General features: G+C 40.4%; 1 protein-coding gene across 1 annotated transcript; it reads right to left on the bottom strand.

The window, feature by feature from the left end:
- Positions 1-69: 69 nt before the first annotated feature.
- LOC139383923 (osteoclast stimulatory transmembrane protein-like) lies at positions 70-26,904 on the bottom strand. Its single transcript, XM_071128536.1, has 11 exons — positions 26,856-26,904; positions 26,503-26,565; positions 21,203-21,497; positions 12,197-12,309; positions 8,656-8,854; positions 8,129-8,223; positions 7,848-7,946; positions 7,524-7,731; positions 1,561-1,740; positions 1,154-1,285; positions 70-1,025 (listed from the first exon to the last, which is right to left on the bottom strand). Exons 2-10 carry the CDS (start codon positions 26,544-26,546, stop codon positions 1,160-1,162), a joined length of 1,359 nt encoding a protein of 452 aa, XP_070984637.1. The 5' UTR covers positions 26,547-26,565; positions 26,856-26,904; the 3' UTR covers positions 70-1,025; positions 1,154-1,159.
- Positions 26,905-27,953: the final 1,049 nt, after the last annotated feature.

Genomic DNA, 27,953 nt, shown 5'->3' with positions numbered 1-27,953 from the left:
TGTAATGGTAGACAGGGTATTTCCAGTTAGTGTGCTTCCCTATGATTACATTGAAAACAGAGTCAGATGGACAGGTAATGCTGATTTTAATAAGATTTAAAGTCAATTATCTTATTGACATGATTGATTGATTAATGTATATGTAGAATCTTGTTCATTTCTAGTCATCGTTGGTCTGCAGTGGAATCTTGTTCATTTCTAGTCATCGTTGGTCTGCAGTAGAATCTTGTTCATTTTCAGTCATCGTTGGTCTGCAGTAGAATCTTGTTCATTTCTAGTCATCGTTGGTCTGCAGTGGAATCTTGTTCATTTCTAGTCATCGTTGGTCTGCAGTGGAATCTTGTTCATTTCTAATCATCGTTGGTCTGCAGTAGAATCTTGTTCATTTCTAGTCATCGTTGGTCTGCAGTAGAATCTTGTTCATTTCTAGTCATCGTTGGTCTGCAGTAGAATCTTGTTCATTTTCAGTCATCGTTGGTCTGCAGTAGAATCTTGTTCATTTCTAGTCATCGTTGGTCTGCAGTAGAATCTTGTTCATTTCTAGTCATCGTTGGTCTGCAGTGGAATCTTGTTCATTTTCAGTCATCGTTGGTCTGCAGTAGAATCTTGTTCATTTTCAGTCATCGTTGGTCTGCAGTAGAATCTTGTTCATTTTCAGTCATCGTTGGTCTGCAGTGGAATCTTGTTCATTTTCAGTCATCGTTGGTCTGCAGTGGAATCTTGTTCATTTTCAGTCATCGTTGGTCTGCAGTGGAATCTTGTTCATTTTCAGTCATCGTTGGTCTGCAGTAGAATCTTGTTCATTTTCAGTCATCGTTGGTCTGCAGTGGAATCTTGTTCATTTTCAGTCATCGTTGGTCTGCAGTGGAATCTTGTTCATTTTCAGTCATCGTTGGTCTGCAGTGGAATCTTGTTCATTTTCAGTCATCGTTGGTCTGCAGTGGAATCTTGTTCATTTTCAGTCATCGTTGGTCTGCAGTAGAATCTTGTTCCCGAGGTGTATGGTCTGATCCGCCTTCCAGTTTCTATGAAGTAGATTTCAATTTTACTTCCTGTATCATAATCACATTATTGATTCATTCAATGATTGATTGATCTAAAGAATGGACATCATGAAGACATGAAATAACCAAAAAAAAAACGAATTCCATACACCGATCTAGGAAATATTTCCCTCATCCTCCAGCTTTAATAGAATCTTGTCCCGCAGGTACAAGGCTCGTTCCTCCTCTCTGTCTCTGTAGAAGGACGAGCAGATCTTCCTCCTGATCCTCCTGGAGAACACCTGACATAATAACATTGTAATATGATACATGGCATTTGCAGAAGCTTTTATCCAAACGTTACGTAGAGTAGTAACGGTTTCAAATGGGTGGCAGCAAACAAAAGTGCCGAACTCTACCTACTGAGCTACATAGAACCACCTCTCACCTCTCCCCGAATCCCTACTGAGCTACACAGAACCACCTCTCACCTCTCCCAGAATACCTACTGAGCTACACAGAACCACCCCTCACCTCTCCCAGAATACCTAATGAGCTACACAGAACCACCTCTCACCTCTCCCAGAATCATGACCAGGGCGGTGAGGAAGAGGGCTGCGGTGGTGGAGAGGACAGACGGGTCTGGGGGGGACAGGGGACGTACGCAGTCCGGGGGCAACAGCAGGATCCTGTAGCGATACTCTTTGTTCATTTCTCCCACAGGTTCATGGACAAAGCCAATGATTAGGGCTGTAATCTAAAAACAGAGACAGAGGGTTGAGCTTTGTGGATGGTAATACAGCTGATACTGTTGATACGGGTAACGTAACCAGGTAACGTAACCAGGTAGTGTAACAAGGTAATGTAACCAGGTAACGTAACCAGGTAACGTAACCAGGTAATGTAACCAGCTAACGTAACCAGGTAACGTAACCAAGTAACGTAACCAGGTAACGTAACCAGATAACGTAACCGGGTAAAGTAACCAAGTAGTGTAACCAGGTAACGTAACCAGGTAACGTAACCGGGTAATGTTACCGGGTAACGTAACCAGGTAACGAAACCGGGTAATGTAACCAGGTAATGTAACCAGGAAGTGTAACCAGGTAACGTAACCGGGTAACGTAACCGGGTAACGTAACCGGGTAATGTAACCGGCTAATGTAATCGGGTAATGTAACCAGGTAACGTAACCAGGTAAAGTAACCAGGTAATGTAACCAGGTAATCTAACCAGGAAGTGTAACCAGGTAACGTAACCAGGTAATCTAACCAGGTAAAGTAACCAGGTAATGTAACCAGGTAATCTAACCAGGTAATGTAACCAGGAAGTGTAACCAGGTAATCTAACCAGGTAATGTAACCAGGAAGTGTATCCAGGTAACGTAACCAGGTAACGTAACCGGGTAATGTACAGTCCCTAGACATTTTTATTGAGGCATAAGACTATTTCAAGGTTTTGTTATATTTCTCAAGTTGTGATTGAATATCAAAATAAAATACAATTGTATTTGTTACATGTTTTGTAAACAACAGCTGTAGTGCTAACATGGAAATGCTTACTTACGGGCCGTTGCCAACAATGCAGAGAGAAAATAGAGAAACAAAAGAAAAATAATAACACAAGGAATAAATACACAATGAGTAACGATATATATATAATGTATACACAGGGTACCAGAGTCAATGAGTAATGATATATATATAATGTATACACAGGGTACCAGAGTCAATGAGTAACGATATATATATAATGTATACACAGGGTACCAGAGTCAATGAGTAACGATATATATATAATATATACACGGGGTACCAGAGTCAATGAGTAACGATATATATATAATGTATACACAGGGTACCAGAGTCAATGAGTAACGATATATATATAATGTATACACGGGGTACCAGAGTCAATGAGTAACGATATATATATAATGTATACACAGGGTACCAGAGTCAATGAGTAACGATATATATATAATATATACACAGGGTACCAGAGTCAATGAGTAACGATATATATATAATATATACACAGGGTACCAGAGTCAATGAGTAACGATATATATATAATATATACACAGGGTACCAGAGTCAATGAGTAACGATATATATATAATATATACACAGGGTACCAGAGTCAATGAGTAACGATATATATATAATATATACACAGGGTACCAGAGTCAATGAGTAACGATATATATATAATATATACACAGGGTACCAGAGTCAATGAGTAACGATATATAAATATAATATATACACGGGGTACCAGAGTCAATGAGTAACGATATATATATAATATATACACGGGGTACCAGAGTCAATGAGTAACGATATATATATAATATATACACGGGGTACCAGAGTCAATGAGTAATGATATATATATAATATATACACGATATATATATAATATATACACGGGGTACCAGAGTCAATGAGTAACGATATATATATAATGTATACACGGGGTACCAGAGTCAATGAGTAACGATATATATATAATATATACACGGGGTACCAGAGTCAATGAGTAACGATATATATATAATGTATACACGGGGTACCAGAGTCAATGAGTAACGATATATATATAATATATACACGGGGTACCAGAGTCAATGAGTAACGATATATATATAATATATACACGGGGTACCAGAGTCAATGAGTAACGATATATATATAATATATACACGGGGTACCAGAGTCAATGAGTAACGATATATATATAATATATACACGGGGTACCAGAGTCAATGAGTAACGATATATATATAATATATACACGGGGTACCAGAGTCAATGAGTAACGATATATATATAATATATACACGGGGTACCAGAGTCAATGAGTAACGATATATATATAATATATACACGGGGTACCAGAGTCAATGAGTAACGATATATATATAATGTATACACGGGGTACCAGAGTCAATGAGTAACGATATATATATAATATATACACGGGGTACCAGAGTCAATGAGTAACGATATATATATAATGTATACACGGGGTACCAGAGTCAATGAGTAATGATATATATATAATGTATACACGGGGTACCAGAGTCAATGAGTAACGATATATATATAATATATACACGGGGTACCAGAGTCAATGAGTAACGATATATATATAATATATACACGGGGTACCAGAGTCAATGAGTAACGATATATATATAATATATACACGGGGTACCAGAGTCAATGAGTAACGATATATATATAATATATACACGGGGTACCAGAGTCAATGAGTAACGATATATATATAATATATACACGGGGTACCAGAGTCAATGAGTAACGATATATAATATAATATATACACGGGGTACCAGAGTCAATGAGTAATGATATATATATAATGTATACACGGGGTACCAGAGTCAATGAGTAACGATATATATATAATATATACACGGGGTACCAGTACTGAGTCAATGAGTAACGATATATATATATAATATATACACGGGGTACCAGAGTCAATGAGTAACGATATATATATAATATATACACGGGGTACCAGAGTCAATGAGTAACGATATATATATAATATATACACGGGGTACCAGAGTCAATGAGTAACGATATATATATAATATATACACGGGGTACCAGAGTCAATGAGTAACGATATATATATAATGTATACACGGGGTACCAGAGTCAATGAGTAACGATATATATATAATATATACACGGGGTACCAGAGTCAATGAGTAACGATATATAATATAATATATACACGGGGTACCAGAGTCAATGAGTAATGATATATATATAATGTATACACGGGGTACCAGAGTCAATGAGTAATGATATATATATAATATATACACGGGGTACCAGAGTCAATGAGTAACGATATATATATAATATATACACGGGGTACCAGAGTCAATGAGTAACGATATATATATAATATATACACGGGGTACCAGAGTCAATGAGTAACGATATATATATAATATATACACAGGGTACCAGAGTCAATGAGTAACGATATATATATAATGTATACACGGGGTACCAGAGTCAATGAGTAACGATATATATATAATGTATACACGGGGTACCAGAGTCAATGAGTAACGATATATATATAATATATACACAGGGTACCAGAGTCAATGAGTAACGATATATATATAATGTATACACGGGGTACCAGAGTCAATTAGTAACGATATATATATAATATATACACGGGGTACCAGAGTCAATGAGTAACGATATATATATAATGTATACACGGGGTACCAGAGTCAATGAGTAACGATATATATATAATATATACACAGGGTACCAGAGTCAATGAGTAACGATATATATATAATGTATACACGGGGTACCAGAGTCAATGAGTAACGATATATAATATATACACGGGGTACCAGAGTCAATGAGTAACGATATATATATAATGTATACACGGGGTACCAGAGTCAATGAGTAACGATATATATATAATATATACACGGGGTACCAGAGTCAATGAGTAACGATATATATATATAATATATACACGGGGTACCAGAGTCAATGAGTAATGATATATATATATAATATATACACGGGGTACCAGAGTCAATGAGTAATGATATATATATATAATGTATACACGGGGTACCAGAGTCAATGAGTAACGAAATATATATAATATATACACGGGGTACCAGAGTCAATGAGTAACGATATATATATATAATGTATACACGGGGTACCAGAGTCAATGAGTAACGATATATATATAATATATACACGGGGTACCAGAGTCAATGAGTAATGATATAAAAATAATATATACACGGGGTACCAGAGTCAATGAGTAACGATATATATATAATGTATACACGGGGTACCAGAGTCAATGAGTAACAATATATATATAATATATACACGGGGTAACAGTACTGAGTCAATGAGTAACGATATATATATATAATATATACACGGGGTACCAGTACTTAGTCAATGAGTAACGATATATATATAATGTATACACGGGGTACCAGAGTCAATGAGTAACGATATATATATAATATATACACGGGGTACCAGAGTCAATGAGTAACGATATATATATAATATATACACGGGGTACCAGAGTCATTGAGTAACGATATATATATAATGTATACACGGGGTACCAGAGTCAATGAGTAACGATATATATATAATATATACACGGGGTACCAGTACTGAGTCAATGAGTAACGATATATATATAATATATACACGGGGTACCAGAGTCAATGAGTAACGATATAAATATAATATATACACGGGGTACCAGAGTCAATGAGTAACGATATATATATAATATATACACGGGGTACCAGTACTGAGTCAATGAGTAACGATATATATATAATATATACACGGGGTACCAGAGTCAATGAGTAACGATATAAATATAATATATACACGGGGTACCAGAGTCAATGAGTAACGATATATATATAATGTATACACGGGGTACCAGAGTCAATGAGTAACGATATATATATAATATATACACAGGGTACCAGAGTCAATGAGTAACGATATATATATAATATGTACACGGGGTACCAGAGTCAATGAGTAACGATATATATATAATATATACACAGGGTACCAGAGTCAATGAGTAACGATATATATATAATATATACACGGGGTACCAGAGTCAATGAGTAATGATATATATATAATGTATACACGGGGTACCAGAGTCAATGAGTAACGATATATATATAATATATACACGGGGTACCAGAGTCAATGAGTAATGATATATATATAATATATACACGGGGTACCAGAGTCAATGAGTAACGATATATATATAATATATACACGGGGTACCAGTACTGAGTCAATGAGTAATGATATATATATAATATATACACAGGGTACCAGAGTCAATGAGTAACGATATATATATAATATATACACGGGTACCAGTACTGAGTCAATGAGTAACGATATATATATAATATATACACAGGGTACCAGTACTGAGTCAATGAGTAACGATATATGTATATAATATATGCACAGGGTACCAGAGTCAATGAGTAACGATATATATATAATATATACACAGGGTACCAGAGTCAATGAGTAACGATATATATATAATATATACACGGGGTACCAGAGTCAATGAGTAACGATATATAAATATAATATATACACGGGGTACCAGAGTCAATGAGTAACGATATATATATAATATATACACGGGGTACCAGAGTCAATGAGTAACGATATATATATATATATATAATATATACACGGGGTACCAGAGTCAATGAGTAACGATATATATATAATATATACACGGGGTACCAGAGTCAATGAATAACCGCAGATTTTCCACTCGTCACCGGATCCTTACAAGGCACCCAATCTCCTTCCGCGATATCTCCATCTTTTATTTGGGGGGGGGGGGGTGCCTCGTCGGGTGTCTGGAGTAAATCCTTCCCGTCCGACTCATTAAAGAAAAGTCTTTGTTGAATATACTAACCTTCATTTGGAGTGAGATGGTAGTTTTCACCTCAGGAATGTCCTGTGCCCAGCTCAGAGACGTCTGCAGGACAGAGTAGATGAGGTGGTCGAGCCCTAGGACCAGGGCACATACCAGGCAGTAGAAGCCCAGGATGGTGCCTCCCCACAGGCATCGTCTCAGCTCCCTCTGTGTCATCCTCCAGCCCCTGGTCCTCACCAGCCTCTTTCTGTAATCAATCAATCAAATGTACTTTATAAATTCCTTTTTACATCAGTAGTTGGCACAAAGTGCTCTACAGATACCCAGCCTGGATCTGAAGAGAGAGACCTACAGGTTTCCCACCTGTAGGCCTCTGGGAGCTCCTCCACCCCCCGGGTCCTCAGTAACTCCTGTAGTCGGCCTGTCTGACACACATTGTCGTGCTTTAGGTCTGTGAGATACCTGAGGAAAAGAAGAGAACTCTAACTCCTCTAGTCTAAACATATAAAAAGGTAGGCTGGAACCACCCTAAAGAGCAAGCCTCCCTAGAGGAAGGGGACCTACAGTAGTTAGGCAGGAACCTAGAAATAAACCCAGAGAGGAACTCAGAGGGGTGTCCTCTTCAGCTGTATTGGGTAGATTACCTGACCAGGTAACTGGCAGAACTCCCAAGCAGCAGCATGATGAAGGAGGAGGCGATGACCTTCTGGGCCACCTGACCTGTGACCTCCAGAGTATCCTGTGTAAGGGAGTTAAGAATTTGCCTTAAGCTGAAAATCTCTCCAATGGTGCCATCGAAAATATAAATTTTTTTGGTGGCACAACTGCTTGGTATGTTTTCAAAGAGGGCGGTGGAGTTCGCGATCAGACTGATGAAGTGAAGCTGTTAGCAACACAATGATGTTGGTTTCACCTGAAGCAGAATTGCTGAAAACAAAGACTATCGCTTGTGTTCAAATAGCGTCAGGAATTTTTTTTTGTTGCAAACTACGACAATAACCCTTTCCTAAACTCAACCTAATTCTCCTAACCTGCTATGTTAATTATTTTAACCTTCTGATTAAGTTCTCCTAACCTGCTTAAAAGAATTATGTCTGCCGTACTCCCCATCTAGTCAAAACCGGCAGCCCCGCAGAACAACGTGAGTTTCCAATAACACGATACACCTCACCTGCATGGCTTTGAACTCAGCCTTCAGTCTGGCCGAGGCGTTTCTGATACCCATCTTCATCTCCTCGACATCCACTTTCTGCTCGATCTGCAAGAACTGGTTGCTGTTCACAATTCTCGGTATGCTTCCGATGAAATTCTTCATGTCGTGTAGGGCGTTGTTTACTTGACTGGTGGAGGCCAGGATTCTCTCGGCGGTGCTGTAGGACCCATTTAAAAGTGTGTTACATGGAGTCACATTTATTTATTTTCCATGATATAGCACACACTTTTTTCCATACAGCTGGTTCCTAAAGAGTTGAGTCTGCTTCTTGATTAAATAACATCTCTCCTTCATGCTTCAGGGGAGAGTGGGGTAAGTTCAGCACAGGCGGTTGGTGGCACCTTAATTGAGGAGGATGGGCTCGTGCTAATGGCTGGAGCCAAAAGGCCAAAGGCTAAGTTGAGTCAATGGCCACTATATCCATACAAATGATGATTACATGTTCTCCGTTTTTAATGCGTAATAGGTATAGGATTCTTGCAATGAGTCATGCATATGAACTCAACTCAGAGAGCTTGCCAACAAATTGGTCAAGAAATGGAAGGGTAAGTGATGTTGAACAGAGAGATCTGCCTTCGGAAAGTATTCAGAACCCTTTTTCCACATTTTCTTATTATATATTATATCATATATATATATATATATATATATAATATGGTTACAGACATATTCTAACATTGATCATATCTTTTTCCCCCTCATCAATCTACACACAATACTGCATAATAAGAAAGCAAAAACAGGATTTTATTAAAATAAGAAACTGAAGTATCACATTTACATGAATATTCAGACCTTTTACTCAGTACTTATTTGTGTTTTTTTTTTTACCTTTATTTAACAAGTTCTTATTTACAATGACGGCCCTAGACCGGCCAAACCCGGGCGACGCAGGGCCAATTGTGCACCGCCATATGGGGCTCCCAATCCCGTCCGGTTGTGATACAGCCTGGATACAAACCAGGGTGGCTGTAGTGACGCCCCTAGCACTGAGACACAGTGCCTTAGACCAAAGCACTTTTGGCAGCAATTACAGCCTCGAGTCTTCTTGGGTATGACGCTACAAGCTTGGCACACCTGTATTTGGGGAGTTAATCCCATTCTTCTCTGCATATTCTCTCAAGCTCATTCAGGTTGGAAGGTGAGCGTTGCTGCACAGCTATTTCCAGGTCTCTTAAGAGATGTTCGATCGGGTTCAAGTCTGGGCTCTGGCGGGGCCAGCCAAGGACGTTCAGATTCTTGTCCCAAAGCCACTCATACGTTGTCTTGGCTGTGTGCTTAGGGTCGTTGTCCTGTTGGAAGGTGAACCTTCGCCCCAGTCTGAGGTCCTGAGTGCTCTGGAGCAGGTTTTCATTAAGGATCTCTCTGTACTTTGCTCTGTTCATCTTTGCCATGATCCTGACTAGTCTCCCAGTCTCTGCCACTGAAAAACATCCCACAGCATGATGCTGCCACCACCATGCTTCACCGTAGGGATGGTGCCAGGTTTCCTCCAGACGTGACGCTTCGCATTCAGGCCAAAGAGTTCAATGTTGATTTCGTCAGACCAGAGAATATTCTTTCTCAAGGTATGAGAGTCTTTAGGTGCCTTTTGGCAAACTCCATGCGGGCTGTCATGTGCCTTTTACTGATGAGTGGCTTCCGTCTGGCCACTCTACCACAAAGACCTGATTGGTGGAGTGCTGCAGAGAAGGTTGTCCTTCTGGAAGCTTCTCCCGTTTAAAATTTTTACTCATTTTGTTTATTTAGCCTTTATTTAACTAGGCAAGTCAGTTAAGGAGAAATTCTTATTTACAATGACAGCCTACCAAAAGACAAAAGTCATCCTGCATGGATGTAGCTGGGATAAAAAAAAAAAAATTATAGTACAAAACACACATCACGACAAGAGAGACAGCACAACACTACATAAAGAGAGACCTAAGACAACAACATAGCAAGGCAGCAACACATGACAGCACAACATGGTAGCAACACCACATGACAACAATATGGTAGCAACACAACATGGCAGCTACACAACATGGTAGCAACACAACATGGGGAAAGAAGGTAGAGACAACAATACATCACGCCAAGCAGCCACAACCGTCAGTAAGAGTGTGGAGATAGAACGGTCCAGTTTGACTGTTTGTTGCAGCTCGTTCCAGTCGGTAGCTGCAGCGAACTGAAAAGAAGAGCGACCCAGGGATGTGTGTGCTTTGGGAACCTTTAACAGAATGTGACTGGCGGAACGGGTGTTGTATGTGGAGGATGAGGGCTGCAGTAGGTATCTCAGATGGGGGGGAGTGAGGCATGAGAGAGGTTTATGAATAAGCATCAACCAGTGGGTCTTGCGTCAGCTATACAGAGATGAGCAGTTTACAGAGGAGTATAGAGTGCAGTGATGTGTCCTATAAGGAGCATTGGTGGCAAATCTGATGGCCGAATGGTAAAAAACATCTATAAATTAGGTCTCCGTAATCTAGCATGGGTAGGATGGTCATCTGAATCAGGGTTAGTTTGGCAGCTGGGGTGAAAGAGGAGTGATTACGATAGAGGAAGCCAAGTCTAGATTTAACTTTAGCCTGCAGCTTTGATATGTGCTGAGATAAGGACAGTGTACCGTCTAGACATACTCCCACGTACTTGGCAGAGAAAGCTTTGATGTAGAGCGTTTTACGCAACTGATTGGCTCAAACACACAAGGAAATAAATTCCACAAATTAACTTTTAAGAAGGCCCACTTGTTTATGGAAGTGCATTCCAGGTGACTACCTCATGAAGCTGGTTGGGAGAATGCCAAGAGTGTGCAAAGCTGTCATCAAGGCAAAGGATGGCAATTTGAAGAATCTCAAATCTAAAATATATTTTGATTTGTTTAACACTTTTTTGCTTGCTATATGATTCCATATGTGTTATATCATAGTTTTAATGTCTTCACTATTATTCTACAATGTAGAAAATAGTACAAATAAAGAAAAACCCTTGAATGACTAGGTGTGTCCGAACTGTTGACTGGTACGGTATATAAATACCATAAGTACAGAAATGGTTTGCTCAGTGGGAAATGAATATCCAACTTGTTAGTGACAACTGTGTGGAGTTTGGCATTTGTGACTGCAAAACACTTACCTTAATATGAACATTGGTAATTGTAGTCTTATAACTAAAATATGTAGTCAGTCAGGTCCTACACATACTCCTCGTGTCCTCTCTCTCCTCGTCTCCTTCTCAAAAACTCATTGGAGGAGAAGGTCAGAGGGGAGGGACCTTTGGCTTTCTCATCCAATGGGTATTGAGACAGAGATGAGGAAAGAGAGGATGCAAGGAGTATGCAAATGAGATATTCCAAATGAGAAGGTAGCACGACTCCCAGGGGTGAGTCCCGAATGTGCATGGAGCTGGGAGGGCTATCACGGGCCGATGGCACCGCAGCTGTGGGAGGAGCACTTGATCATATCAACAGAGGGCCTCACCTGTGGGAGGAGCACTTGATCATATCAACGGAGGGGCTCACCTGTGGGAGGAGCACTTGATCATGTCAACAGAGCGGCTCAAGTTCCTGGTCATGTTGGGGATGCAGCTGGTCACCACAATAACCAGGGCAGTGGAGATGAGGATCTTCCTGCCCTGTTTGTAGGGTTGCAATGATGTCACCAGGAAGTATCACCGTACCAGGAAGTATCGCCGTACCAGGAAGTACCATGGCAAGGAAACAAAACATGAAGCTGGATTCAATATCCTGAGGAAAGAAGTAAATAGCCTTGTTCGAGCCACAACCAGCAACGGCTCATAGGAGCAGGAACCAACGGCTCATAGGAGCAGGAACCGACGGCTCATAGGAGCAGGAACCGACGGCTCATAGGAGCAGGAACCGACGGCTCATAGGAGCAGGAACCGACGGCTCATAGGAGCAGGAACCGACGGCTCATAGGAGCAGGAACCGACGGCTCATAGGAGCAGGAACCGACGGCTCATAGGAGCAGGAACCAACGGCTCATAGGAGCAGGAACCAACGGCTCATAGGAGCAGGAACCAACGGCTCATAGGAGCAGGAACCAACGGCTCATAAGGAGCAGGAGCCTAGACAGCTTGATGTCCCAGTACATCCCCTGGACTTGACGCTAGACTATCACAGGCTCCTGAGGAAGACAGTCCTACCATTAGAAACACTACTAGTCTATCACAGAGTCCTGATGAAGACAGTCCTACCATTAGAAACACTACTAGTCTATCACAGAGTCCTGATGAAGACAGTCCTACCATTAGAAACACTACTAGTCTATCACAGAGTCCTGATGAAGACAGTCCTACCATTAGAAACACTACTAGTCTATCACAGAGTCCTGATGAAGACAGTCCTACTATTAGAAGACAGTCCTACCATTAGACACTGTTGGATTCTAGCTTGAAATGTACTTATTCATGTTACCATACTAGAATGTATTGTTTTCTTCACGTGTATAAGGAATAAAGAGGAACTAGGGGTGTGGAAAGTTACTGACTACAAGTTACTGTGAGAGAAAAGGGGAACAGAGTACATGACCGCAAAAGACAACACCGCAAAATTTAGGCAGTATATCGGGCAACAGATAACAGTTCTGAGAAATTACACCCCTAATCTGATCTTGACATATAAATGCCTGTTTGATCATGTGCAAAACAAATATTTGCAGCTGTATGACCCAGTGGAGTTGAATACGTTTGGTTTGAGCTTTTCCTTGTCGTCCTTAGCTTATGTTGTTCTGTTATGAGCCACAGGTTTTATTTTCCAAGTGTTTGACATAAAGCAGGTTCTTAACCTCTTTGATCTCTAGGGGCGCTATTTCATTTTTGGATAAAAAACGTTCCCGTTTTAAGCGCGATATTTTGTCACGAAAAGATGCTCGACTATGCATATTCTTGACAGTTTTTGAAAGAAAACACTCTGAAGTTTCAGAATCTGCAAAGATATTGTCTGTAAGTGCCCAGAACTCATTCTACAGGCGAAACCAAGATGATGCATCAACCAGGAAATGAGCAGAATTTCTGAAGCTCTGTTTTCCATTGTCTCCTTATATGGCTGTGATTGCGCAAGGAATGAGCCTACACTTTCTGTCGTTCCCCCAAAGTGTTAGCAGCATTGTGACGTATTTGTAGGCATATCATTGGAAGATTGACCATAAGAGACTACATTTTCCAAGTGTCCGCCTGGTGTCCCTGCGTCGAAATTGGAGCGTAAAGCCAGGTGCAATTATTTTTCCATTTGAGAGCAAGGAGAAACCAGGCTTCCACGAAGGATATATCATTGAAGAGATATGTGGAAAAACACCTTGAGGATTGATTCTAAACCACGTTTGCCATGTTTCAGTCGATATTATGGAGTTAATTTGGAAAAAAGTTCGCGTTTTGAGAGCTGAATTTTCGTTTTTTTTTTTTTTTTTTTTTTTTTTTTTGGTAGCCAAATGTGATGTACAAAACGGAGCTATTTCTAATACACAAAGAATCTTTTTGGAAAAACGGAGCATCTGCTATCTAACTGAGAGTCTCCTCATTGAAAACATCAGAAGTTCTTCAAAGGTAAGTTATTTTATTTGAAGGCTTTACTTGTTTTTGTGATAGTTGCCTGCTAAATGCTAACGCTAATGCTAACGCTAATGCTAACGCTAAATGCTACGCTAGCTAGATACTGTTACACAAATGATTGTTTTCCTATGGTTGAAAAGCATATTTTGAAAATCTGAGATGACAGTGTTGTTAACAAAAGGCTAAGCTTGAGAGCTAGCATATTTATTTCATTTCATTTGCGATTTTCATGAATAGTTAACGTTGCGTTATGGTAATGAGCTTAGGTCTATAAATAGAATCCCGGATCCGGGTTTGGTCGTCGCAACAGGTTAAAGGACTAAAGAGTTTACTCTGCATCGTACTTTCTTTTTTTTGCCATGAAATATGAAACCCTAATATGAAACCCTAATATGAAACCCTAATATGAAACCCTAATATGAAACCCTAATGTGAAACCCTAATATGAAACCCTAATATGAAACCCTAATATGAAACCCTAATGAAACCCTAATGAAACCCTAATATGAAACCCTAATATGAAACCCTAATGAAACCCTAATGAAACCCTAATATGAAACCCTAATATGAAACCCTAATGAAACCCTAATATGAAACCCTAATATGAAACCCTAATATGAAACCCTAATATGAAACCCTAATATGAAACCCTAATGAAACCCTAATATGAAACCCTAATATGAAACCCTAATATGAAACCCTAATATGAAACCCTAATATGAAACCCTAATATGAAACCCTAATATGAAACCCTAATGAAACCCTAATATGAAACCCTAATGAAACCCTAATATGAAACCCTAATATGAAACCCTAATATGAAACCCTAATATGAAACCCTAATGAAACCCTAATATGAAACCCTAATGTGAAACCCTAATGAAACCCTAATATGAAACCCTAATATGAAACCCTAATATGAAACCCTAATGAAACCCTAATATGAAACCCTAATATGAAACCCTAATATGAAACCCTAATGAAACCCTAATATGAAACCCTAATATGAAACCCTAATATGAAACCCTAATATGAAACCCTAATGAAACCCTAATATGAAACCCTAATATGAAACCCTAATGAAACCCTAATATGAAACCCTAATGAAACCCTAATGTGAAACCCTAATGTGAAACCCTAATATGAAACCCTAATATGAAACCCTAATGAAACCCTAATGTGAAACCCTAATGTGAAACCCTAATGTGAAACCCTAATATGAAACCCTAATGAAACCCTAATGTGAAACCCTAATGAAACCCTAATGTGAAACCCTAATATGAAACCCTAATGAAACCCTAATGTGAAACCCTAATGAAACCCTAATGAAACCCTAATGTGAAACCCTAATATGAAACCCTAATGAAACCCTAATGTGAAACCCTAATGAAACCCTAATGTGAAACCCTAATATGAAACCCTAATATGAAACCCTAATATGAAACCCTAATATGAAACCCTAATATGAAACCCTAATATGAAACCCTAATATGAAACCCTAATATGAAACCCTAATATGAAACCCTAATGTGAAACCCTAATATGAAACCCTAATGTGAAACCCTAATGTGAAACCCTAATATGAAACCCTAATATGAAACCCTAATATGAAACCCTAATATGAAACCCTAATATGAAACCCTAATATGAAACCCTAATATGAAACCCTAATGTGAAACCCTAATGTGAAACCCTAATATGAAACCCTAATATGAAACCCTAATGTGAAACCCTAATATGAAACCCTAATATGAAACCCTAATATGAAACCCTAATATGAAACCCTAATATGAAACCCTAATATGAAACCCTAATATGAAACCCTAATATGAAACCCTAATATGAAACCCTAATATGAAACCCTAATGTGAAACCCTAATATGAAACCCTAATGTGAAACCCTAATGTGAAACCCTAATATGAAACCCTAATATGAAACCCTAATATGAAACCCTAATATGAAACCCTAATATGAAACCCTAATATGAAACCCTAATGTGAAACCCTAATGTGAAACCCTAATATGAAACCCTAATATGAAACCCTAATGTGAAACCCTAATATGAAACCCTAATATGAAACCCTAATGTGAAACCCTAATATGAAACCCTAATATGAAACCCTAATGTGAAACCCTAATGTGAAACCCTAATATGAAACCCTAATATGAAACCCTAATGTGAAACCCTAATATGAAACCCTAATATGAAACCCTAATGTGAAACCCTAATATGAAACCCTAATATGAAACCCTAATATGAAACCCTAATGTGAAACCCTAATGTGAAACCCTAATGAAACCCTAATATGAAACCCTAATATGAAACCCTAATATGAAACCCTAATGTGAAACCCTAATATGAAACCCTAATATGAAACCCTAATGTGAAACCCTAATGTGAAACCCTAATGTGAAACCCTAATGTGAAACCCTAATATGAAACCCTAATATGAAACCCTAATATGAAACCCTAATGTGAAACCCTAATATGAAACCCTAATATGAAACCCTAATGTGAAACCCTAATGTGAAACCCTAATGTGAAACCCTAATATGAAACCCTAATGTGAAACCCTAATATGAAACCCTAATATGAAACCCTAATATGAAACCCTAATGTGAAACCCTAATGTGAAACCCTAATGTGAAACCCTAATGAAACCCTAATGAAACCCTAATGTGAAACCCTAATGAAACCCTAATGAAACCCTAATGTGAAACCCTAATGAAACCCTAATGAAACCCTAATGAAACCCTAATATGAAACCCTAATGAAACCCTAATGAAACCCTAATATGAAACCCTAATATGAAACCCTAATATGAAACCCTAATATGAAACCCTAATGTGAAACCCTAATGAAACCCTAATGAAACCCTAATATGAAACCCTAATGAAACCCTAATGAAACCCTAATGTGAAACCCTAATATGAAACCCTAATATGAAACCCTAATATGAAACCCTAATGAAACCCTAATGAAACCCTAATATGAAACCCTAATATGAAACCCTAATATGAAACCCTAATATGAAACCCTAATATGAAACCCTAATGAAACCCTAATATGAAACCCTAATGTGAAACCCTAATGAAACCCTAATGAAACCCTAATGAAACCCTAATGAAACCCTAATGAAACCCTAATATGAAACCCTAATGAAACCCTAATATGAAACCCTAATATGAAACCCTAATATGAAACCCTAATATGAAACCCTAATGTGAAACCCTAATGAAACCCTAATATGAAACCCTAATATGAAACCCTAATATGAAACCCTAATGAAACCCTAATGTGAAACCCTAATGTGAAACCCTAATATGAAACCCTAATGAAACCCTAATGTGAAACCCTAATATGAAACCCTAATGAAACCCTAATGTGAAACCCTAATGAAACCCTAATATGAAACCCTAATGTGAAACCCTAATGTGAAACCCTAATATGAAACCCTAATGTGAAACCCTAATATGAAACCCTAATGTGAAACCCTAATGTGAAACCCTAATATGAAACCCTAATGAAACCCTAATGAAACCCTAATATGAAACCCTAATGAAACCCTAATGTGAAACCCTAATATGAAACCCTAATGTGAAACCCTAATGTGAAACCCTAATATGAAACCCTAATGAAACCCTAATGTGAAACCCTAATATGAAACCCTAATATGAAACCCTAATGTGAAACCCTAATGTGAAACCCTAATATGAAACCCTAATGAAACCCTAATGTGAAACCCTAATGTGAAACCCTAATATGAAACCCTAATGAAACCCTAATGTGAAACCCTAATGAAACCCTAATATGAAACCCTAATGTGAAACCCTAATATGAAACCCTAATATGAAACCCTAATATGAAACCCTAATGTGAAACCCTAATGAAACCCTAATGTGAAACCCTAATGTGAAACCCTAATGTGAAACCCTAATATGAAACCCTAATATGAAACCCTAATGAAACCCTAATGAAACCCTAATATGAAACCCTAATGTGAAACCCTAATGAAACCCTAATGTGAAACCCTAATATGAAACCCTAATGAAACCCTAATATGAAACCCTAATGTGAAACCCTAAGGAAACCCTAATGTGAAACCCTAATGAAACCCTAATATGAAACCCTAATGTGAAACCCTAATATGAAACCCTAATATGAAACCCTAATATGAAACCCTAATGTGAAACCCTAATGAAACCCTAATGTGAAACCCTAATGTGAAACCCTAATGTGAAACCCTAATATGAAACCCTAATGAAACCCTAATGAAACCCTAATGAAACCCTAATATGAAACCCTAATGTGAAACCCTAATGAAACCCTAATGTGAAACCCTAATATGAAACCCTAATGAAACCCTAATATGAAACCCTAATGTGAAACCCTAATGAAACCCTAATGTGAAACCCTAATGTGAAACCCTAATGTGAAACCCTAATGAAACCCTAATATGAAACCCTAATGTGAAACCCTAATGAAACCCTAATGTGAAACCCTAATATGAAACCCTAATGAAACCCTAATATGAAACCCTAATGTGAAACCCTAATGAAACCCTAATGTGAAACCCTAATGTGAAATCCTAATGAAACCCTAATGAAACCCTAATGAAACCCTAATATGAAACCCTAATGAAACCCTAATGAAACCCTAATATGAAACCCTAATGTGAAACCCTAATGAAACCCTAATGTGAAACCCTAATGTGAAATCCTAATGAAACCCTAATGAAACCCTAATGAAACCCTAATATGAAACCCTAATGAAACCCTAATGTGAAACCCTAATGAAACCCTAATGTGAAACCCTAATGTGAAATCCTAAAGAAAGCCTAATGAAACCCTAATGAAACCCTAATGTGAAACCCTAATGTGAAACCCTAATGTGAAACCCTAATATGAAACCCTAATGAAACCCTAATGAAACCCTAATATGAAACCCTAATGAAACCCTAATGTGAAACCCTAATGAAACCCTAATGTGAAACCCTAATGAAACCCTAATATGAAACCCTAATGAAACCCTAATGTGAAACCCTAATGTGAAACCCTAATGTGAAACCCTAATATGAAACCCTAATGTGAAACCCTAATATGAAACCCTAATGTGAAACCCTAATGTGAAACCCTAATGTGAAACCCTAATGTGAAACCCTAATATGAAACCCTAATATGAAACCCTAATGTGAAACCCTAATGAAACCCTAATGTGAAACCCTAATGTGAAACCCTAATGTGAAACCCTAATATGAAACCCTAATGTGAAACCCTAATGAAACCCTAATGAAACCCTAATGTGAAACCCTAATGTGAAACCCTAATGAAACCCTAATGTGAAACCCTAATGTGAAACCCTAATGTGAAACCCTAATGTGAAACCCTAATATGAAACCCTAATGTGAAACCCTTGCGGACAACACAACAGTGGTAGGCTTGATTACCAACAACGACGAGACGGCCTACAGGGAGGAGGTGAGGGCCCTCGGAGTGTGGTGTCAGGAAAATAACCTCACACTCAACGTCAACAAAACTAAGGAGATGATTGTGGACTTCAGGAAACAGCAGAGGGAACACCCCCCTATCCACATCGATGGAACAGTAGTGGAGAGGGTAGCAAGTTTTAAGTTCCTCGGCATACACATCACAGACAAACTGAATTGGTCCACTCACACAGACAGCATTGTGAAGAAGGCGCAGCAGCGCCTCTTCAACCTCAGGAGGCTGAAGAAATTCGGCTTGTCACCAAAAGCACTCACAAACTTCTACAGATGCACAATCGAGAGCATCCTGGCGGGCTGTATCACCGCCTGGTACGGCAACTGCTCCGCCCTCAACCGTAAGGCTCTCCAGAGGGTAGTGAGGTCTGCACAACGCATCACCGGGGGCAAACTACCTGCCCTCCAGGACACCTACACCACCCGATGTCACAGGAAGGCCATAAAGATCATCAAGGACATCAACCACCCGAGCCACTGCCTGTTCACCCCGCTATCATCCAGAAGGCGAGGTCAGTACAGGTGCATCAAAGCTGGGACCGAGAGACTGAAAAACAGCTTCTATCTCAAGGCTATCAGACTGTTAAACAGCCACCACTAACATTGAGTGGCTGCTGCCAACACACTGACACTGACTCAACTCCAGCCACTTTAATAATGGGAATTGATGGGAAATGATGTAAATATATCACTAGCCACTTTAAACAATGCTACCTTATATAATGTTACTTACCCTACATTATTCATCTCATATGCATACGTATATACTGTACTCTATATCATCGACTGTATCCTTATGTAATACATGTATCACTAGCCACTTTAACTATGCCACTTTGTTTACATACTCATCTCATATGTATATACTGTACTCGATACCATCTACTGTATCTGCCTATGCTGCTCTGTACCATCACTCATTCATATATCCTTATGTACATATTCTTTATCCCCTCACACTGTGTACAAGACAGTAGTTTTGGAATTGTTAGTTAGATTACTTGTTGGTTATTACTGCATTGTCGGAACTAGAAGCACAAGCATTTCGCTACACTCGCATTAACATCTGCTAACCATGTGTATGTGACAAATAAAATTTGATTTGATTTGATTTGATTTGATTTAATGTGAAACCCTAATATGAAACCCTAATGTGAAACCCTAATGTGAAACCCTAATGAAACCCTAATGTGAAACCCTAATGAAACCCTAATGAAACCCTAATGTGAAACCCTAATGTGAAACCCTAATGTGAAACCCTAGTGAAACCCTAATGTGAAACCCTAATGAAACCCTAATGTGAAACCCTAATGAAACCCTAATGAAACCCTAATGTGAAATCCTAATGAAACCCTAATGTGAAACCCTAATGAAACCCTAATGTGAAACCCTAATGAAACCCTAATGTGAAACCCTAATATGAAACCCTAATATGAAACCCTAATGACAACTCTACCTGTTTGGTTCCCAGGGAGGGCACTGAGATAGAGAGGACACAGCGGACGGGGTGGAGGAGGAGCAACAGCAGGACTACTATACAGCCCCAGGTACTGGACACCACCATTGACGGAAAGGGCTGGTAGTTCAGACTGTAGACCATCCAGACGTGTAGAAGACCTCCTATCGCTGCACCGATGATGAGACAGAAACAGAAGAGGATGAAGACCTCTAACGTGTTCGCCGGGGAAGGTTTGGAATATACACCCCATTGGAACGTCAACGTGGAAGATAGTCTTCTTTTAAAAGATGATCTATAGATTCAAAACAAAAAAACAAAAAAGTATATATTTTTTGTCATTTCGTTGATCATCTTCTTGGACAGTGTTCTACCATCCTGGTCTTTTAATTAGATGTTATATTATGATACGACTTAACACATTGTGGTGGGGGGGGGGGTAGGAAACACACTCTACCAGGATATACTTCCACACTCCATGCCCCAGGTGGCAGCACTGAATCTAGGATATATAATATGAAACAAGGTTTTGATGTGTCTGTACTATATCTAGGAGATTGTTTGTGAATTTTTGCACACATGCAGCTGAAGTCGGGAAGTTTTACACCTCAGTCGAATACATTTAAACTCAGTTTTTCCACAACTCCTGACATTTCATCTTAGTAAAAATTCCCTGTCTTATGGTCAGTTAGGATCACCAGTTTATTTTAAGAATGTGAAATGTCAGAATAATAGTAGAGAGAATGATTTATTTAAACTTGTATTTCTTTCATCACAATCCCAGTGGGTCAGAAGTTTACTTACACTCACCTACTATTTTGTAGCATTGCCTTTAAATTGTTTAACTTGGGTCAAACGTGTCGGGTAGCCTTCCACAAGCTTCCCACAATAAGTTGGGTGAATTTTGGCCCACTCCAATACCTTGACTTTGTTGTCCTTAAACCATTTTGTTACAACTTTGGAAGTATGCTTGGGTTCATTGTCCATTTGGAAGACCCTTTTGTGACCAAGCTTTAACTTCCTGACTGATGTCTTGAGATGTTGCTTCAATATATCCACATAATTTTCCTACCTCATGATGCCATCTATTTTGTGATGTGCACCAGTCCCTCCTGCAGCAAAGCACCCCCACAATATGATGCAGCCACCCCCGTGCTTCACGGTTGGGATGGTGTTCTTCGGCTTGCAAGCCTTCCCCTTTTTCCTCCAAACACAATGATGGTCATGATGGCCAAACAGTTATATATTTTTTCAGACCAGAGGACATTTCTCCAAAAGGTACGATCTTTGTTCCCATGTACAGTTGCAATTTGTAGTCTGGCGTCTTTATGGCGGTTTTGGAGCGGTGGCTTCTTCCTTGTTGAGTGGCCTTTCAGGTTATGTCAATATAGGACTCGTTTTACTGTGGATATAGATACTTTTGTACCTGTTTCCTCCAGCATCTTCACAAGGTCCTTTGCTGTTGTTCTGGGATTGATTTGTACTTTTCGCACGAAAGTACGTTCATCTTTAGGAGACAGAACGAGTCTCCTTCCTGAGCGGTGTGACGGCTGCGTGGTCCCATGGTGTTTATACTTGCTTACTATTATTTTTACAGATGAACGTGGTCCCTTCAGGCGTTTGGACAATGCTCCCAAAGATGAACCAGACCTGTGGAAATCTACCATTTTTTTTCTCTTGGCTGATTTCTTTCGATTTTCCCATGATGTCAAGCAAAGAGGCACTGAGTTTGAAGGTAGGCCTTGAAATACATCCACAGGTACTCCTCCAATTGACTCAAATTATGTCAATTAGCCCATCTGAAACTTCTAAAGCCATGACATCATTTTCTGGAAATTTCCAAGCTGTTTAAAGGCACAGACAACTTAGTGTATGTAAACTTCTGACCCACTGGAATTGTGATACAGTGAATTCTAAGTGAAATAATCTGTCTGCAAACAATTGTTGTGAAAATGACTTGTGTCATGCAGAAAGTAGATGTCCTGACCGACTTGCCAAAACTATAGTTTGTTAAAACAAGATCATTTGTGGAGTGGTTGAAAAACGAGTTTTAATACCTCGAACCTAAGTGTATGTAAACTTCCAACTTCAACTGTATTTAAGTCCTTTATTTTGTTGACACAAAACCTCCCCTTCATTTGTATTGGTTACCCTCAGACGAGTTCTGTGACACTTGTTGGGGTCATGGAGCAAAAAGAACACCATTTCGTTCATGAGTCTGCCCTTTCGATAGTGGGTCATATTAGTTTTAGCTCAAACCGTTCGGACGCTATAGATGTTTTCTTGAGAAGACAGATTTCCTGGATGTCTCGTGGTCTGACAAACACCGCTGTAGCTCAGCCACTTTCCACCACCAATGCAGAAGGCTGATATCTCTAGCTTAAAGCAACGGATTTTGATGGGGATTTTTTATTATGTTACTTAGATTGACGCATGGGTGCATCAATATACTCTTAAGGATTAAGGAGATGGTCAGTCAGTGTCCCGGCTGGATGGTCAATAGACTCATTAAGGAGATGGTCAGTCAGTGTCCCGGCTGGATGGTCAATAGACTCATTAAGGAGATGGTCAGTCAGTGTCCCGGCTGGATGGTCAATAGACTCATTAAGGAGATGGTCAGTCAGTGTCCCGGCTGGATGGTCAATAGACTCATTAAGGAGATGGTCAGTCAGTGTCCCGGCTGGATGGTCAATAGACTCATTAAGGAGATGGTCAGTCAGTGTCCCGGCTGGATGGTCAATAGACTCATTAAGGAGATGGTCAGTCAGTGTCCCGGCTGGATGGTCAATAGACTCATTAAGGAAATGGTCAGTCAGTGTCCTGGCTGGTCAATAGACTCATTAAGGTGATGGTCAATAGACTCATTAAGGTGAAGGTCAATAGACTCATTAAGGTGGTGGTCAGTCAGTGTCCCAGCTGACAAGCCGTGGGGCTGCTGGTTGGTTTGGATGGCCTTGAAGCCCTTTGTTTGGTGAGGAATTTTAAGTTTGTACATTCTTTTGGTATTTTTTCTGTTTCGTCACTATCTGAGCAAATAATAATCCACTTTGACTGATCGACCCAGTGGTCAAGAAGGAGCTGGCCCTGGAAGGTAAGGTGACCCTGGAAGGTAAGGTGGCCCTGGAAGGTAAGGTGGCCCTGGAAGGTAAGGTGGCCCTGGAAGGTAAGGTGGCCCTGGAAGGTAAGGTGGCCCTGGAAGGTAAGGTGGCCCTGGAAGGTAAGGTGGCCCTGGAAGGTAAGGTGGCCCTGGAAGGTAAGGTGGCCCTGGAAGGTAAGGTGGCCCTGGAAGGTAAGGTGTCCCTGGAAGGTAAGGTGGCCATGGAAGGTAAGGTGGCCCTGGAAGGTAAGGTGGCCCTAGAAGGTAAGGTGTCCCTGGAAGGTAAGGTGGCCCTGGAAGGTAAGGTGTCCCTGGAAGGTAAGGTGGCCCTGGAAGGTAAGGTGACCCTGGAAGGTAAGGTGGCCCTGGAAGGTAAGGTGGCCCTGGAAGGTAAGGTGGCCCTGGAAGGTAAGGTGGCCCTGGAAGGTAAGGTGGCCCTGGAAGGTATGGTGGCCCTGGAAGGTAAGGTGACCCTGGAAGGTAAGGTGACCCTGGAAGGTAAGGTGGCCCTGGAAGGTATGGTGGCCCTGGAAGGTAAGGTGGCCCTAGAAGGTAAGGTGGCCCTGGAAGGTAAGGTGGCCCTGGAAGGTAAGGTGTCCCTGGAAGGTAAGGTGGCCCTAGAAGGTAAGGTGACCCTGGAAGGTAAGGTGGCCCTGGAAGGTAAGGTGGCCCTGGAAGGTAAGGTGGCCCTGGAAGGTAAGGTGGCCCTGGAAGGTAAGGTGGCCCTGGAAGGTATGGTGGCCCTGGAAGGTAAGGTGACCCTGGAAGGTAAGGTGACCCTGGAAGGTAAGGTGGCCCTGGAAGGTATGGTGGCCCTGGAAGGTAAGGTGGCCCTGGAAGGTATGGTGGCCCTGGAAGGTAAGGTGGCCCTGGAAGGTAAGATGGCCCTGGAAGGTAAGGTGGCCCTGGAAGGTATGGTGGCCCTGGAAGGTAAGGTGGCCCTGGAAGGTAAGGTGACCCTGGAAGGTAAGGTGGCCCTGGAAGGTAAGGTGGCCCTGGAAGGTAAGGTGGCCCTGGAAGGTAAGGTGGCCCTGGAAGGTAAGGTGACCCTGGAAGGTAAGGTGACCCTGGAAGGTAAGGTGGCCCTGGAAGGTAAGATGGCCCTGGAAGGTAAGGTGGCCCTGGAAGGTAAGGTGGCCCTGGAAGGTAAGGTGACCCTGGAAGGTAAGGTGGCCCTGGAAGGTAAGGTGACCCTGGAAGGTAAGGTGGCCCTGGAAGGTAAGGTGGCCCTGGAAGGTAAGGTGACCCTGGAAGGTAAGGTGACCCTGGAAGGTAAGGTGACCCTGGAAGGTAAGGTGGCCCTGGAAGGTAAGGTGACCCTGGAAGGTAAGGTGGCCCTGGAAGGTAAGGTGGCCCTGGAAGGTAAGGTGACCCTGGAAGGTAAGGTGGCCCTGGAAGGTAAGGTGGCCCTGGAAGGTAAGGTGGCCCTGGAAGGTAAGGTGGCCCTGGAAGGTAAGGTGGCCCTGGAAGGTAAGGTGGCCCTGGAAGGTAAGGTGGCCCTGGAAGGTAAGGTGGCCCTGGAAGGTAAGGTGACCCTGGAAGGTAAGGTGGCTCGCTCCTCTGTCCATCCATGTACTTTCAACACCTGGTTGCATACTCTTACTTCTCATTTTAATGCGTCAAATCAGGTTACACACAGTGAACTGGGCCTAAGACCCCTCGACCCCTCGACCACTCGAGGGCAATAATATTAGCAGTCTAGTTAATCGGTTTTGTAACAATTACATGAAGCATATTATATAATGGTAAATAATTAATACACTGTATATCAGACCTGGGTTCAAATACTATTTCAATTATTTCAATTTCTTTCACATACATTTTAAATTAAATAATCAGATATTTTCTATTTGAAAATAAAAGCAGTTGAATATTGGAATGTATTTGGGAAGTATTGGGATGTATTTACTCAAATACACAGATTATTTTCAAATACAAATAAATACCCCCATGCATTGGAACCCAGGTCCTAGGAGTATTTAAAATAATGTATTTGGAAATAAGTACTTGAAAATATTTTCAAATTGTAGACGACTTCGAGGAAATAATTTGAAAATAATTTCAAGTATCTCCAATAAAAGTAGTTCATTTTGGCCACATTTATTTGCTAATAATCAAATAAACAGAAAGTAGTTATTTCCATAACAAATAATCAAATCCACGTGTAGTTGAACTTAGGTGTGATTATTAACTCTGGACTCACAGGAATCCCGAGGCTCGGTGTGGACCGCTGGAGACATCCTCCATGACGTATGGACTTCAATGACTGGGATTAAATTAACAACAACATAATGGGTGAAATATTCACAAATTGGTACAATTTTATTTTTTAAATTAAAAAAATAAAAATAAACATCTAAACGTAAATATTGAACAATGGTGTTTTCTGTGTTTTAATTAAAACAGAATTGGTTCAGCCAATATAACATTTTAACAATTAGTTCTGCTATTATGTCTACAGATATTCATATAAATTCTAGTTTATAACCTACCTTCAGTTCTCTGGCACAGTGCTGGGTTGAGTGTAGAATTTATGAATCATAGTTTATGACCTACCTTCAGTTCTCTGGCACAGTGCTGTGTTGAGTGTAGAAATGCCCTTGGTAGTCCAACTCAAGAGACCGATTGATTTATATACAGCCCTGAGGGGTTCCTCTTTTCTGGCCATGGACAGGCTGAAAACACTTACGTAATATGTTGATAAATACAGGGTCTGAAAAAATTCATTTCTACTGTGTTGAAATGGAACTTCAGATGTCCTGTGTGTCAGACATTAACTGGTATTACTGTGTAATAAGGCGGTAGTAGAAAGCCTGTATAAGGGTTAGCACTCAGGCTAGAATGAAAGACTGCCGTAGAAAGCCAGTACGAGGGTTAGCACTCAGGCTAGAATGAATGGCGGCCGTAGAAAGCCAGTACGAGGGTTAGCACTCAGGCTAGAATGAAAGACTGCCGTAGAAAGCCAGTACGAGGGTTAGCACTCAGGCTAGAATGAAAGACTGCAGTAGAAAGCCAGCACGAGGGTTAGCACTCAGGCTAGAATGAAAGACTGCCGTAGAAAGCCAGCACGAGGGTTAGCACTCAGGCTAGAATGAATGGCGGCCGTAGAAAGCCAGTACGAGGGTTAGCACTCAGGCTAGAATGAAAGACTGCCGTAGAAAGACAGTACGAGGGTTAGCACTCAGGCTAGAATGAAAGACTGCCGTAGAAAGCCAGTGCGAGGGTTAGCACTCAGGCTAGAATGAAAGACTGCCGTAGAAAGACAGTACGAGGGTTAGCACTCAGGCTAGAATGAAAGGCGGCCGTAGAAAGCCTGTATGAGGGTTAGCACTCAGGCTAGAATGAAAGGCAGCCGTAGAAAGCCTGTATGAGGGTTAGCACTCAGGCTAGAATGAAAGGCAGCCGTAGAAAGCCTGTATGAGGGTTAGTGCTCAGGCTAGAATGAAAGGCGGCTGGTGCGTGGGAGAGAAAACATCTGTAGAGCTCAAAAAGTACTCACACTCAAAACCATGACAGGAAACAGTACAAAACGTTAAAGTGTAAGGGACAGCTGATGTGTGTGGACAACACTACAAGAAACAAAGTCCAACAAAGTCCAATTCCTCATTAACCCCTTGGGGGAGTAGAGTTTTTAAGTGGAAGAGCCATCCGTAC

The sequence above is a fragment of the Oncorhynchus clarkii genome, chromosome 25 (genome assembly GCF_045791955.1).
Source record: "Oncorhynchus clarkii lewisi isolate Uvic-CL-2024 chromosome 25, UVic_Ocla_1.0, whole genome shotgun sequence".
Taxonomy (NCBI): domain Eukaryota; kingdom Metazoa; phylum Chordata; class Actinopteri; order Salmoniformes; family Salmonidae; genus Oncorhynchus; species Oncorhynchus clarkii.
Note: the sequence above shows the minus strand (reverse complement) of the source record. Positions and strands in the feature narration are given on the sequence as shown.

Bases quoted from the DNA above. Each gene is read 5' to 3' on its own strand.
- LOC139383923 (XM_071128536.1), bottom strand. From the start codon at position 26,546: ATGGAGGATGTCTCCAGCGGTCCACACCGAGCCTCGGGATTCCT. The intron at 8,855-12,196 runs GTGAGCCCCTCC...TGGGTCCTACAG, and splicing joins ATCAAGTGCTCCTCCCACAG to CACCGCCGAGAGAATCCTGG. The intron at 1,741-7,523 runs GTTAGTATATTC...CTCTGTTTTTAG, and splicing joins CCATCTCACTCCAAATGAAG to ATTACAGCCCTAATCATTGG.